Source organism: Callorhinus ursinus, unplaced genomic scaffold (assembly GCF_003265705.2).
Source record: "Callorhinus ursinus isolate GAN/ISIS: 27379988/994484 unplaced genomic scaffold, GSC_fseal_2.0 scaffold4, whole genome shotgun sequence".
Classification (NCBI taxonomy): domain Eukaryota; kingdom Metazoa; phylum Chordata; class Mammalia; order Carnivora; family Otariidae; genus Callorhinus; species Callorhinus ursinus.
In genome coordinates, this window is record NW_027397066.1 from 120863717 (window position 1) to 120878473 (window position 14757).

The window sequence follows — 14757 nt, forward strand, 5'->3', positions numbered from 1 at the left end:
CTCCAACAAACCCCTACTCATTTGGAAAATGTGTCTGAATTAAATTTGGTACACTGGACTTTGCTGGTTCCATTACAAGTGCTTTATAAAAAACCAACAATACTCAAATTGTTCAAAACAGAGTAGTGATATAGCTATGCATGTGTATGCTTGACCTATGTTAGTTCTCACGTTTTAATAGTTTTTAAAACATGTTATTTTATAATAAACTTCAGTGTTTCCCTGTTTTCCCCTAAGCCTTTCTGGCTTATAATATATGTTAGCGTCTTATTTCATAATGTGTGTACAGGAGAGATAATGGCTATTTGAAAGGACCCGTTTTTGTTTATGAAAAGAAAAAAAAAATCCCAAGAAACATTTCTGCAACTTTTCAAGAAACTACAGGCATAGCTTTCTCCTACAGGAAGAAACTTCATAGATAGTAGCACACTAGGTAGGAATATTGAGCATGCTCAACTGTGCAATTAAATCCAGTTTCCAAGCAAACACATTTTCTTTAATGTAAGGAGCTAGCATTGAGTTCAATCCTTTGGCTATGGTATCATGCTTTTATATTTTAATTTTTTGGTATATTTTAGTAATTTTATGTATTGTAACGAGATTATTAACTACTGTTATAAATAAATGCTGCCAAAATTTAGGAAGTTATATTGTCTTGGCAATATTTTTGCAGCTCCTAAATACAACATGCTGAAAGGATCTAATTCCCATTAGCCAAATTGAATCCGCAGCCAACTGAAATACCCCCATTTCTAAAACTTAACTTGTAGCCAGAGAGGCATAGAAGCTCTCTCTACCTTGGGTGGTTTCACAGCCAAAGCTGTCAAGGAATGGGTGAAAAGTAATTGTTTTCAAGTGTGCCCTTTTACAATCATTTGTTTGCTCTGGCTCTTTCAGGGACAAAGGCTATTGTTGAACACATCCAACTAAACAAATAACTCATCCTGGGGTCCCTTTAACAGCTGCCTTAGTACAATGATCTATTTACATATTAGCCTAAAATTGAAACTGAACTCTTTAATGACATAATCCAGCACTATAGTCCAGAGACGCATGTGTTCTAGCCAACAGCTGAACAACCTTGTAGGCATATGATTTTTAGAAATAACTTTTTGTGGACCAAGTGATCTTAAGGCGACATCTTAATATACTGTCACGTATTTTCTCCTTTTGTCTGCTCATTGAACCCATGTGGGTGCCTTTTTATCCTCTTTGTTCAGTTACTTGATAAATAAAGAGAAATACAGAAGGTCTCTGTCACCCATTTTACTATTTGTTGATAAGCTATAGTTGTAGGCCACGCTTCACTGTGTATTCCAGTATTTATCTTACCTTTCTTCTGTGGATTTTACTTTCTTGTGGTTTAAGATTAAAGGATGACCTGCCAGATGTTATAAATTAGTCAGCAACAGCCACAATCATTACTAGGCATGCTGTAATAATGTTTCGAAGTTTTACATGACTTTCAAAGTATATTTAGTTTAAACCACTATAATTTGATGGTTTCATATATGGCTTTTAAAAATCGAAACAGGAAATTAGCTTAAATTTCTTCTTAAGATTGATGACATTGTCAGACATAAAGTTAAGGACCTTTATCGACACAAGCACATAGGCAAAAAAAGAAGAAAAACTACACTACACACATCAGGACTCATCTGTCTAAAACAGTGTTGCAGCTTGGGCTGAGTCAGTTTAATTGACTTCAGTAAGACTATTGGTTCATTGAAACCAAAGCCAGAATGATGGCTCTATCTATCTTCAAATAGGTATTTACACTGCAGACCTCACACAGAGCAAAATGTTACCATCCTGCTGGGCCGGAACAGCATGAAACTTTACAAAGAATAATATTATACTCGATTTCAGATAATTTATTGAATCCTATTTCTGAAACTTTTGATGAGAGATCTTGTGGCCAGGACACATTCCAAAAATTGTAAAAGACAAAATTCTTTAGGCACTAAAATCAAGCTCTTCCTGGACAGCAGCTGGGAGAGTATATGGGGATCATTTTGTATCCGCTATAAAAAAATGGAAGCATGTATATTCTCCATAAAACTAAAGGTAATTACATTCTAGTTTCTCAGCCAGCAAAAAAGGTGGCTTCAGCATCCTGCAGTTGTTTTGTTCTTAGTGGACGGCTCTACGATAAGCAAACAAAACAAAGTTGAACAGTATTAATATTGAATAGATCCGGCGAGGTCTGCCAGAGTATGGACAATAAAAGACATTTAAAACATTCTTGGAATGCAAATTCTGAGTGTCTGGCATATGTTTCCTTTTAGAAAACTTTAACCATTTAAGCAATTGTCATTTAAATAAATTGATAAAAATCAAAATGTAAGTATAATTGTGATTAATAATAACTTTTCTGAATGTTGTAGATAGTTACAACACATAGCACATATTTATTTATTTATTTATTTATTTATTTATTTATTTATTTTGAAATAGGGTAACTTCTATGGAACTTTTAATTACTGCATGCCAAAATTTTAGCATGCTTGTATTCAATGATACTTTTTAGTTGCTTTGTTCTTTCAGATCCAAATTTTGTGATCACCTAGAATATCTTTATCCTAAAAAATAGAAGCCAGACCATTTACTCAAATTAGAACCTCCTTGTGAATGAAGTATTTGCTTTAAAACAATGATCTGAAGTTTCAGATGTTAATTTCAGTTCATAGTTTTAAAGAAATAACTAAGTATAAATGTAGTTATATAAACAAAAAGGTATGAAATCTCCCATTATGGTGTTTTTTATTATGAAAAATCAATGCTTAGTTTAGACAGCACTACGTTTCATGTCTCAAATATTGTGCTGGTATTGTCTTCCATATTTATTAGAGGAGCTCCTGAAGTCAGTTTTTTTAAAGTTAGTACTAGACACCAAGACCTATTTTATCGACAAATTACTAACCTCAGTGAATCAGTAACTCCCGAATTGGTCTTACTGAAATAAAAGGCATAATACTGTATAAATAAAGATAAAAGTATTCCTTTTTTTACTAAAACTCACTAAATCCTATACAAAAGCACTTTTGTTAAACTCCTGTGTTTATTCATGCATATAACATACCTGAAGAGCTAGTTAGAAAGTTTTTCCTGGCTAAGATAAAATGAATAATAAAAATTGGTCTTAAACCAGTTCAGCTTCAGATATTATTTTTATACAACATGAAAAGGAGGTATTTCCCCCACTTTAGGAAACTTTCCCTATGCAATCCGTAGATTGAAAATTAACTGAAATTAGAGAAATGTAATTCCAGTAATATCCCTGAGAATATCGTATTAAGGAATATCAGGAGTGAACTACATTTTTACTTAAGACACAAATAACCATGTCTTAAAAAATTCTGCTTTACATACAGTTGGATAAAGGTATTTGGAGTTTTAAAGTTAAATATCAGTCACTATACACTTTGATACAGAGTAAAATGATAAAGGATTAAAGGGTCTCAATATAATCGTCATTTAATTTTTCATACCCAAAAGATAAACAGACTTTGATTTGCAAGAGTAAGAAGCACTTTTGTGCATCCTTACTCTCTGGTCCCCCAGCCCAGCCCAAGAGACTCTACTTACATCCTAATTAAAAGCATTCTGTATTTGTGACATGGTAATTCTTTTCAGACAACTGCATTGGCTAAATTACACAATTCTACGTATAGTAGTACAAAAAACATAACTAAACCTAACTTCACATGACTAAAAAGTTTGTGTCTGATTTATGGCTTTCAGATATTTTCTGTTACCAACAACACAGAATGTGGGAAGTTACTAGAGGAAATCAAATGTGCGCTTTGCTCTCCACATTCCCAGAGCCTGTTTCACTCACCTGAAAGAGAAGCCTTGGAAAGAGACCTTGTACTTCCCCTGCTCTGCAAAGACTATTGCAAAGAATTCTTTTATACTTGCCGAGGCCATGTTCCAGGTAAAAAAAAAAAAAAAAATGGGTAAATTAAATAAACTACTGTAGAATATCCTTACAAGATACCTGTTCTTAAATGTTCGCTTCTGAGAGGGTAAAGTTTATCTCACCTTCCCAAATACCTATTTTTACCTCACAGTTAACCTTTACAAATTTGTAACCTTTCAAAATTGCTGCTAAAAGGCTTACTGTCATTTCAGTCTACAAACAGTATGTTGGTTTTGTTGAGATGTTTTACATTTGCTAAATCGATAATACAACTGGTAGTCTTTACACACATTGGATTATCAATACAGGTTTCTTGTTGGTGTCTTCTTCATCCATCAGCATCAATATCAAGACAGCCTCCTTTTCTACCTAGCAGATACCAAAGTGCTGATTGCCCACGGATTCTTAAGGTCTTATTTCCTTAAATAAAGAATCATTAGAAATCCAAAAAAGTAACACCTTACAGAGCACCTTTACATGTAATGACTAATCTGCTCCTCAAAAACTCTGTGCTGCAGGAAGGAAAAGTGGAATCATCCCCATTTGACCAATGAGGATAACCGAGCCTCCGGAGAAGTTAAATACCTCAACCGAAGTTGTGTGGCGAGGAAGTGATAGGACAGATATAGAAGTTCGTAGGCTGACAGTGTCACAAATATACCTGCTCACTACCATATTTTGGACCCTAATAAACACATAGATTCTTGGACCTTGATTACTTTTACCATCAAAAATTTGTAAACTTTGGTTGTTGTTGCTTTAGTTGGAAGAATCAACACAGAGATACAAAAGAATTTAACAAGACAGATTGTTTAGTTAGGCAGAGTCACACACAAACAAATCTACTGAAGCTAACAGTTTATAAAACTAAATGACATTGAAGGAAAAGACAAGTTTTAAGAACTGTAGGATGCGCTTGGAGAATTTTTTTAACTGCTATACATATTTTACATTTTTCTCTGACCCAGAAAAGTGTACATTTCTTATTTTTTTAATAGAGCTCTCTTAATAACCTAAGAAAACATTTTGACTAGGATTGCTTGCTTCCTTTGGTGTGCCATAACATGTATCTAAACCCATTCATGCGAAAATATTATTATTGTCTTTATAAACTGCCGCCATGTTTGTAAGGCTTTTCTTGAACCAGCTGTTTGTTCCTCTTTATCACATTCCCCAAAGCAGAGTAGAATAGGTCACGGTTGCCTAGATATCCTCCCAAGAAGCAATAACAGATTAGGTACCATAAAGGTTTGCTGCAAATTTCAAGTCTTGAAGGGTTGCCTTTACCAATATAAATTGAAAGTAATACGGGCACTTACCATTTTCGTCCATCTTTGCCTACCTGAGAGAAATACAACTGTGCTGGATTTAAGGACTCACCCCTAAGGTCTCCATAGATGTGAAGTTATTTTAGCTTCCAAAACAAACAACAGAAAGAGTATCCAGCAAAAGAGAGAGAGTGCAGCAAATAGCTCAGGAGCCAGAACTGCAAGCACCTCGCTCCCCAGATCAACATATGTGGTGACGAATGACAAATTTATTTTTCTACAAAGTTTGTATATATGTAAAACTGCTGAAGAGCATCAAGATGTCAAGTGCTTTTGGTGACCACCCAGGCTGCCTTGAAAGATAACCAGATGAAAGCTCCACTCCAGTGGTGGATAGAGCAGCAAGGGTGCTTTCCGGGGACAGGCTACAGGCTCTAGCAACAAGCAGAGGGGACTTCCTCTGCATCCGTCAAATGCTAATAATCATTCTAAAGACTTGTCCCAAAAGTGAGTTGTAATAACACACTCTTTGTGTTAATTTATGTTAATCAGTTTGTTTCCAGACTGATCCTTGGCACACAGTTGACCATTTTCTAAAGTATGATAGATAAGATGGTAATCCTGCCCCTCAGCCCTTGTCCCAACACAGAAGGCTCTTTACAATTCTGGAACACTTCTTTTTCAGAAATCGCCCTCGAAGCAAATTTTTAATATTTTCACCTTCTTAAATCTATGGCATGACATGGCTTACTTTCCTCTAGAGTTCAGAATTGCGGAAAACAGATACTTTGTGATTCTTTCTTATAAGAAGTCAGTATATTTGACAATCCTCATTAATAGCCTCATCTTTCTGCACATCAAAAACTTGAAAATCCACTGCTAGGGCAAATGCTGAAAGGGGTTGAGAGAGGAAAAAAAAAGATCTCAGAGGCATCTTCATTTTCCCCCCATTGCCCAGTAGGTCAAGAAATAAACATATAAATGCTCTATCCCTTTGCTTCACCTTCATGACTTTAAAGAAAGCACCAGTTACTTGGGAATCCATGCACATCTGGAAGATAACTGCATTTTAGAATCTTATTCAGAAATATTCATGGTCTGCCTCTTTTCAAAACCTAAGAAAAGTTAAAAATCAGTAGTGAGGGTACACTGGTGTTTTATTAATCATAATATTCTCCAGTTGTGAATTGACTTAAGGAAGTAAATTCTTAAAACTTCTAAGAATAGCAAAATTGCATTTGGAAAAAAAAAAAACCACACATGCAAAGAGGAGCTCCTTGCTCCCACCAGCGGCCCTTTTTTCTGCCTGCAGTACAATGAGCAGAGTAGATGTTTTGTTGTGGAAAGGGTAGAAATGGACATGTATTGGCCTTGCTTCTTCCTTTACACTTGTTACCACGAGTATCATGATATACTTTTTCTCACTCTTAGACCGTCCTCTCTTCAGCTATAGGTTATTTAGTGCCAAATGTCTGTATACAATTAGTTCAATTGGTTTAATCCTGTTGCTAATGAGGCCAAGGTCAAGGGTTTGATTCCACCGAGGCTCTCTAGTCCATAGCCACTCCTGACCCCAGTCAGATATCTTACACATGGAGTTTATTAGTCCCCAGGAGAGCAAACCAGACGGAATGGGTGGATACATCAAAATCCACTACCTCTATTAGAAAATGCTGTCAAGTGCAGGCCCTACTGACAGTGAGTTTTGTTTTGTTTTGTTTTTTCCTTATCATGATAAACAGCATGTATAATGAGGAAAAGTAACTTTTCTCTAGCATACATGGCCAAGAGAAAAGCTAGAGCTTAGAATATTCCACAGAGAATATTTATTTACATCAGTATGTTAGGGAGTGCTTTGTGACATAGTAGGACTGGATTCACCAGGATCCAGGAGAATAGTTACAGGTCCAGGATATTTAATAAATTATAAGGAATTTTAAAAAATGCAGCTGCTGGAATAATCCATGTATTCCCATCATCAGTAGACTTGATCATACTGTGGTGATCCAGGGTGAACTAAACACCCACCTTCATTCAGTAAAATGCTCCTCAGGGTATTGTTCCAAATAGTAGAAGGGTACCATTTGGTAAATTATGTCTTCCCTGGCAATAAATGTAAGACCAGTGTCCTGAAACCAGGTCCCTTTTAGCTCTTCACAGCAAAAACTATCTTATTCATCACTGTCCACAAAATCAGATCATTTAAGGTAAAGTATTAATGAAAGTATTACATGTTGCAATGGAAATGTTGTAATATGTGATTGTAATATGTGACAAATATTGTAATTATGAGAAAAATGCCCATATTTTTATGTAAAAGTCTTCTGAGTTGGCTCCCTCCTTCACACTTACTCAGTTTGCCTACATTCTGTAAAAAGCTAGGAGTAATTCATTGTTAATTCCATTTTTGTTTTTGTTTTAATTTGGTAAGAGAACACCTCTGGAGCCATAGAGCTTATAAATCTGTACTCTTTAATCTTTAGATGTTCCATTTGAAAATGATTTGTCACTTCCACATTTGTCCCCAGCCAATAACTCCTTGTAAAATGGAATCAGCCATCAGCATTGTTTGTTAATTTTCTCTTAAGATGGTATTGGTTTTGTAGACTGTAATCCTGGAATGCAGATATTTTTTAAAAAGCAAACTTGAAATTTCTTCTCAATTGCACTTTGAAAATTTTTTGTGATCCTGCAGGCAAAAATCATGTTAAAACAAAATTTCTCATTTACACATTCAGTTATAAATATATCTGTAGTATGACAGTATTCCTGCATGCATAATATTGGCATGGAGATCTTGCTGCCTGCTGGGAACTGTGTGTGTGTGTGTCTGTGTGTGTGTGTGTGTGTGTGTGTGTGTCTCCAAAAAAAGGTCTAACCCAAAACTGCAAAAAGTTTGATTTACCAACGCAGTTTTCCTTTTCTTCTTTTTACATCAAACAGACTTGTTCAACCATACTGGGCAGTTTTCATCTATATGCTTAGCCAGGAAAGAATGGAGGAGAAAAGTTATCTTTTGTAGACAGTGAATCACTGAAGAAGAGTAAATGCTGCTGCAGCCTTCATTCCTCTCCCCAATTTCTAATCCCTGAATTTTTTCAAAGAAAGATAACCTCCTTCCAGCTGCCTTGCCCCTCCCATGGAGCACCCCTCCCAGCTGCCATGCCTCCTTTCAGTCCCCCCCCTACCCCCACCCCTACACACACACACTCCCAAGGACATCTGCTCTCACTTGCCTAATTTCCAAGGAGAAGATGTTTCCCAAGAGCCTAGTCACATACTGGCCTTGAAGAGTCTGTCTCAGAAATTTAGGGGCGATACATTTTATCCAAAAGTTAGGTCAAATTGTACATCAAGACCCTCAGAATTCTAAGATTGGTTCTAGGTTTGAAGGGACCTAAGTCAAGCTCATAGAAAACAGACTTTTAGTCTTTCATATTCCACAGATAAGTCTCACTGAGTCATCCCCAATTCTTGTTCTTAGAAATCCTTGCAAACCTGAATCCATTATACAACTTCTAAACATCAAACAAGTTCTGAGGTGTCTTTAACACAAAGCTGTTATGTGTACGGTAATCTAATTTGTTAGGTAAAAATCAAAACAGTGTGCATAGTCAAAGATATGAGACCTGCAGCAGGAAGTCAGGACATCATATAAGGTTGACTCTGATAGCAGTATCCGATTTTGAGAGCAGAAATAATCAGAATATGGAAGCAGTCTTAGGAATATGCCTCCTCCCCCCAAAAAATACCTTATTAACTCAAATTGTGAAAATAAAGTCAAAATTCTTTTTTTGTCATAAGGTCCTCCTCTCTTTCAGTAAATATAGCTGTTTTTATTTGATAAAAATTCTCAGTAGGTAAAAAAAGAGAAAACCTCTTCCAGATCTCTTTAAGTAAATCTGTTTTGCATTTTTGTTTTGACTTATTTTTTTTTTCAGTGAGGGTGGCATACCAGCTTTCTGATTGAGCAGACTGAAGGGATATTTTAAATATAGTTCCTGTATTACAAAATAATCATTATTTTCTGTAAGTGAGGTGTAGGAAAAAGGTTCATATGTATTTGAAAATGGAGGCTCTGTTCTTAGCACCATTGCAGTAAGTCAGTCATTTATTACAGCATATAAGAACCTTGTGATATTCATTAGATTTATTATTTAATCACATGTGAGTGACAATAGAAAAAGAATTGTAAAATGACCCAAATAAGTACCTGATGGCCCATCTCTTGCTTGATTCTAGTGTGTTCTTCTTAGGAAGTTATTTATTACGGTGGGGGGGGGAAGTGCTGAATTAGTGATGGGATAAACTACAAGTACAACATATGGTAAATGAGGAAGCTTGCAAAACAGAGTCAGGGCAATAACAAGATTAATGCTGGAAGTGTATTATGTGTATTTCTTATGAGTCTTTTAAAATATCCAATGCAATATTATTTCACTTTAACTGAAATTCTTAAATTTTGGTTAAAGCAATGGAAATCCCAAGCCAAAAAAAGTGGCTTTCTTTCTTTTTATTATTTTCCTAGAATATTCATATACTTTCTAAAAAATTTTTTCCTATATTTTATCTTCCAAATAGGGTGTTTTTACTGTGATGCTAAATATTTCTAATGAGTCTTTTTGCATTTCTTTAAAGGTTTCCTTCAAACTACTGCTGAAGAGTTTTGTTTTTACTATGCAAGAAAAGATGGTGGGTTGTGCTTTCCAGATTTTCCAAGAAAACAAATCAGAGGACCAGCATCTAACTACTTGGACCAGATGGAAGAATATGACAAAGTGGAAGAGATCAGCAGGTTCATAAAGATAAATGCTCTTTAATCTTAAAAAACAAAAACAAAAACAAAAAACCAACTGACAGATCTTGTGGTTTTGATAGTGAATCAACTGTCTGTGCTGGATTCCAGCAGCTATATCCTCCAGATGTTTTTTTTATTTTTTTTATTTTTGGTAGTTTGCTTCTCTAATATTATTTTTGCTTAAATGCTTTTAATGCTTAGACTACTAATCTTTTATTATGAGTTTGGCTTCTCTGTGATTCATGTGAATTTCATGATTATAGTTTTAAACTTGACCTTTATGAAGCTAGCATATGGAAATATTCAGCACAATTATTATTAGCAAATCAGAATTTTATAAATAGATCTTAGAACTTTCTCTCTGAGGGCCTTTCCGTAAGGCTTAATTATTGTGAGTAGAGCTAATTTTAATTATAGTCACTGAAAGATAAGATGATGAGCTTATGAAATTTTAAAATATGTGAAATTCTTATTTTGATTCTCTCTTTGACTTTTTGGTAGAAGGCTATTTGTTCCACTGAAAAGAATTTAAAAGAATCATATTGTGACTTTGGGGTTAACAGCACGTCATGGTTCTCAAAACCATTGATTCCTAGAGGAAATATATTTTGAAAAGGATGCTAAGTGCATCCTTTACCTCCTTCACCTCAAGAAAAGCTTACTGGTTTTCTTTAATTTGTTTAGAAAGCACAAACACAACTGCTTCTGTATTCAGGAGGTTGTGAGTGGGCTGCGCCAGCCTGTCGGCGCCCTGCATAGTGGGGATGGCTCGCACCGTCTCTTCATTCTGGAAAAAGAAGGTTACGTGAAGATACTTACCCCTGAAGGAGAAATTTTCAAGGAGCCTTATTTGGACATTCACAAACTTGTTCAAAGTGGAATAAAGGTTGGCTTTTTAAATTTTATTTATCTTTGCTCTGGCTATGTTAATTTTATTTTAGGGTTATCACTCTCACTGAAAGTATTTGTAATAAAAGAAAGAATGTTTAAGGAGAACATAAGGAGACAACCTAAGGGGACAATAATTATGGCAACTGAATTGGGACAGTGACATTACATTTTTAATGTTATTTGGTGACTCTGAAGCAGTGCAATCAGGTTGATACCTTGACATGCTTTCCTTATGTAATTTACATATTTAAAATAATTCTTGGTTTTATAAAGTATGTGTTTAAATGTTGTTTAACAGGCATCATACTTAGAATTGTGTGTCAGCACTTGCTAGTAGAAACAAAGAGGTCTTTTGGTTATTTCGGCAATAGCAAAGCATTCTTTTACTGCATCCATTTTTGAGTTGGGCATGAAAAATGCTACTTTTACTGGTCCTTCCTTGTACAATGTTTTTACAGGTAAGTCAAATGTTCTCATCTATGATTGCTCATTTTTATAGTACATATGCATAGATTGCCTTCTTTTTCACTTCTCCAACTGGAATTCTCATGTTAAATAATCTAGTAGTATGTAAATAAAATTACTGCCAAGTTTGTCTGACGAGAGCATAACATGCAATACTATTAGCAGTACGAAGCTGTAGAGCGAACTGTGACATTTTAAAATTGAGACACATTCAACAGCTCATGACTAATTTAGAATGAAACAAAGTAACAGTATGATTTGAGAAGAACTGGTTGTCTTTTATATTTCTTACATGGGGAAAAAAGTCAAAGGAGGATTTCTACTCTTCTGCTCATATAAAAACGAACTCCTCCTTGCTTTGTTGAGCTCTCTTCAAAGGTAAGAACATCAAAACCAGAAGAAACAAGTCAGGAAAAAATAGAGGTGTAATCCTGATATTGATTCATTACCTACCATGCAAAATAATTAGAATGATTCAGTTAGAATACAGGGATTCTATATTCCATATTGTTGGTACCACTCAAATTCAGTTGTGTGTTGTGACTGTGTCACCAAGACATCCTGCATAAGATAAGTACTTTATGGTATGTATGGTCCTTTATGGAAAAGGACTTCAGCACCAACACATAGATCATTTGGAAAATCTGTTTAACTCAGTAGTTTCAACTTTCTCCCAATAAAAGTTTTCATTAGAATTCACAGCAAATCACCAAAAGTCTCTTAAGATGAAGCATTAGTGTTTTGCACATAAGACTTTAATAAGTACATTTTGAAATGTGTTCTGATAATTCACTGCCAGTGGTACCTAAAGAGCAAAGAATTAAGATAGAGCATTAAGTACATTACTCACTAGCAGTGTGTTTTTCTTACTGTGAAAGTTAAACGTACTCTCTATGAAAGAAAAAATTGGGGAATGTATTTTAAAAGTCATCACCTATAATCTCATCAGTTAAAGAATACCACTACTAACATTTTGATATACTTCCAGCTTTTATATTAAAATTAGATGAATTTATCCTGACTGCAAAGGTAATACAGGTCCATATTAATAAATGTGGAAACATACAAGAACATGTTTTCTTCTTGCTTTTCTCCTAAGCAGCTTTAAAATAAAATTGAAATCAAACCATTTATACATCTTTTTAGCCTTCTTTTTTTGGACATAACCATATGTCATGAGTATGTTACCAGATTTGAAAACTTTTCTCAAAAACTTAGCTTTTATCTCTTCTGGGTATTCCATTTCCTAATTATGAGACATTTAAAGTGACTCCGGTATTTTCTTTTTATCAGTGTAAATAATGTGATTTATCATTCTCTTGTGTATTATTTAACCTGCTCACGAATGACTTCCTTCATGTCCCTTCATAGAGCATTACGGAGATGAAGGACATAAACCATGATATACATTGCCAATGGCTTTAGAATATATTTTCAAGTATTTGAAAGAATAACATAGCTTTTAAATATTATTTGAATAAAAATATTGGTATTAAAAAGATAATGCATGATAAAATGTAGGTGTAAGAAATGGGCTCAATTTTGTTGTAAGAAGTAAAGAACTGATGTTCTCGTTTCTACTTCAGTTTACCTGCCTAAAGAATGACAGCCTTTTCATCAGGGTTCCTTCAGAGTGCCTCTGTTTCAACTTATGCCCATTCACTGTAATAGTGAATGAAAGTTTATCTTCTCCGACCATGAGACATTTCATCAGGCAATAAAATTGAACAAGCAGATTATGACAGTGCCATGATTCTGTAGTAGGTATGTTCCGCAGGCCTCTGGAAATTCTGTAGAACCCCCTTTGTGCCTTGTTTCCTAGGACAGTTCTAGGCCTTTTAGGGCTTGACATAAACTTCAAAATCCATGATTCTACATTTGTAGAATACATAATATAATGTATTTTTTTTAAAGTGTGATATTTGAATTCTCTTGGAGTTTGGGACTAGTGATGTCAATAAGATAGGAACCTACCATGGCATAGTTGAGTGTATACTGTATAGTGAGTAATGAGACCACAGCCTTATTACCTCAGGTGGGTGATGCCACAGCCATCCTTTATTTTGGGCTCCATGAAGCTTCCCTCACAAGTCACGAATCGGAACTATTAGAAGAGGTTACTGTTGGTGTGATGGGGCAGATGCCAACACATTCATGAGCTGATCATACCATTGATTTTTGTGATATGCCCCTCAGAGACTTCTGAAGTAAAAAAAAATTTCACACCTATGTCACAGTAATTTTTTCAGGCTTCTTGATATATGAATAGTTAGTGTGTTCATGGCAGTATTCTGTGTTTGTCAATAATTATTTTACATAAATAATACAAATAGCGTTTTCATAATTATTATGTATATCACTTCTCTGCTTTCAGTTTTAAAATTCTAAGAGGGAGCATAAAGCTTTTTTAACTGACTAAAGTATTGATGGCAATACTCAGATTACAGAAATTAATAAGGTATACTAAACCTAACCTTCCTGTGTTTGAAATGAAAACAAGACAAACCACCATGAAGATGCCCCCATGATATTAGCTACTGATCAGTTTGAATATATTAAATCAAACATAAAGAGGAATTCCTGATTACAAGAGTTTCTAAAAGCTAGTGCTTGCTATAAGGGAATCTGGAATTCCATTTCTGCTAATTGTTAATTAAGAATCAACAGGAATTTCTGTCACCTGGTAAGGGATTGGCCTTTTTGTGGCAAGAAGCTGGACTTGGTTGGTATCCTCAAAACTTTACCAGCCCTGATTCTTAAAGTTACTTCAGAGAAGTGTCATCAACATAGCCAATCATCCAAGGAAATTAGACAACTCTTCCCTACATGGTCCTGTCTGAAGCTAAAAATATGATGTCTGATTTTTAAACACCCGTAGTGTGCTGCCTATATTGTAGGAGATTTCAGTACACATAATTGTCTATGTCTCACCAAACCAAAGTTATATGCAAAAATGCAAAACACAAGCTAAAGAATTGACTTTTCTTTGCTATAGGAAATAAATTGTTGAGTTGGATTAATGGAATAAATTCTTATGCCATATGAGTTTAAACTGCCATTCATTTGGGAAGAGATGATCCCATTCACAATAGCTCAAATCCTAGAAGACTGAGCTTTGTGAAATTGCCAAGTGAAGAGTGAGTCAGAAAAATGTTTTAAAAGTATGTAGTGATTTGGTAGATTTTTGATTACAGTGCCCTGTATAAGCTAACTACTAATACACTGAAGAACGATCCAAGTGTTCAGTTGGTGAGCAGTCTTTAAAATCTTCATTTGTGGGTGTGCATGTGTATGTATATGTGTGCACGTGCATTGTTTGTTGTGGTTGTTTTATCCCAAAGGGAGAAATTTTAAAAATCATACTATCTATCTCCCTGGGTAAAAACTTCTTTAACATACTGGTAGTTTGAAAT

General features: G+C 34.9%; 1 protein-coding gene and 1 long non-coding RNA gene across 5 annotated transcripts in view; one reads left to right on the forward strand and one right to left on the reverse strand.

The window, feature by feature from the left end:
- Nucleotides 1-14757, forward strand: part of HHIP (hedgehog interacting protein) — a 94785-nt gene that overhangs the window by 2784 nt on the left and 77244 nt on the right. For all 4 annotated transcript variants that reach the window (XM_073892301.1, XM_073892300.1, XM_025873995.2 and 1 more), the window contains exons 2-4: nucleotides 3745-3937; nucleotides 9829-9985; nucleotides 10673-10874. In XM_073892301.1, coding sequence (XP_073748402.1) covers nucleotides 3745-3937; nucleotides 9829-9985; nucleotides 10673-10874 — 552 coding nt within the window. The remainder of the gene's footprint in view (nucleotides 1-3744; nucleotides 3938-9828; nucleotides 9986-10672; nucleotides 10875-14757) is intronic.
- On the reverse strand, nucleotides 1911-13045 carry LOC112825900 (uncharacterized). Its single transcript, XR_003208811.2, has 4 exons — nucleotides 12936-13045; nucleotides 3842-3916; nucleotides 2924-2956; nucleotides 1911-2146 (listed from the first exon to the last, which is right to left on the reverse strand). It is a non-coding gene; the product is annotated as an uncharacterized lncRNA (long non-coding RNA).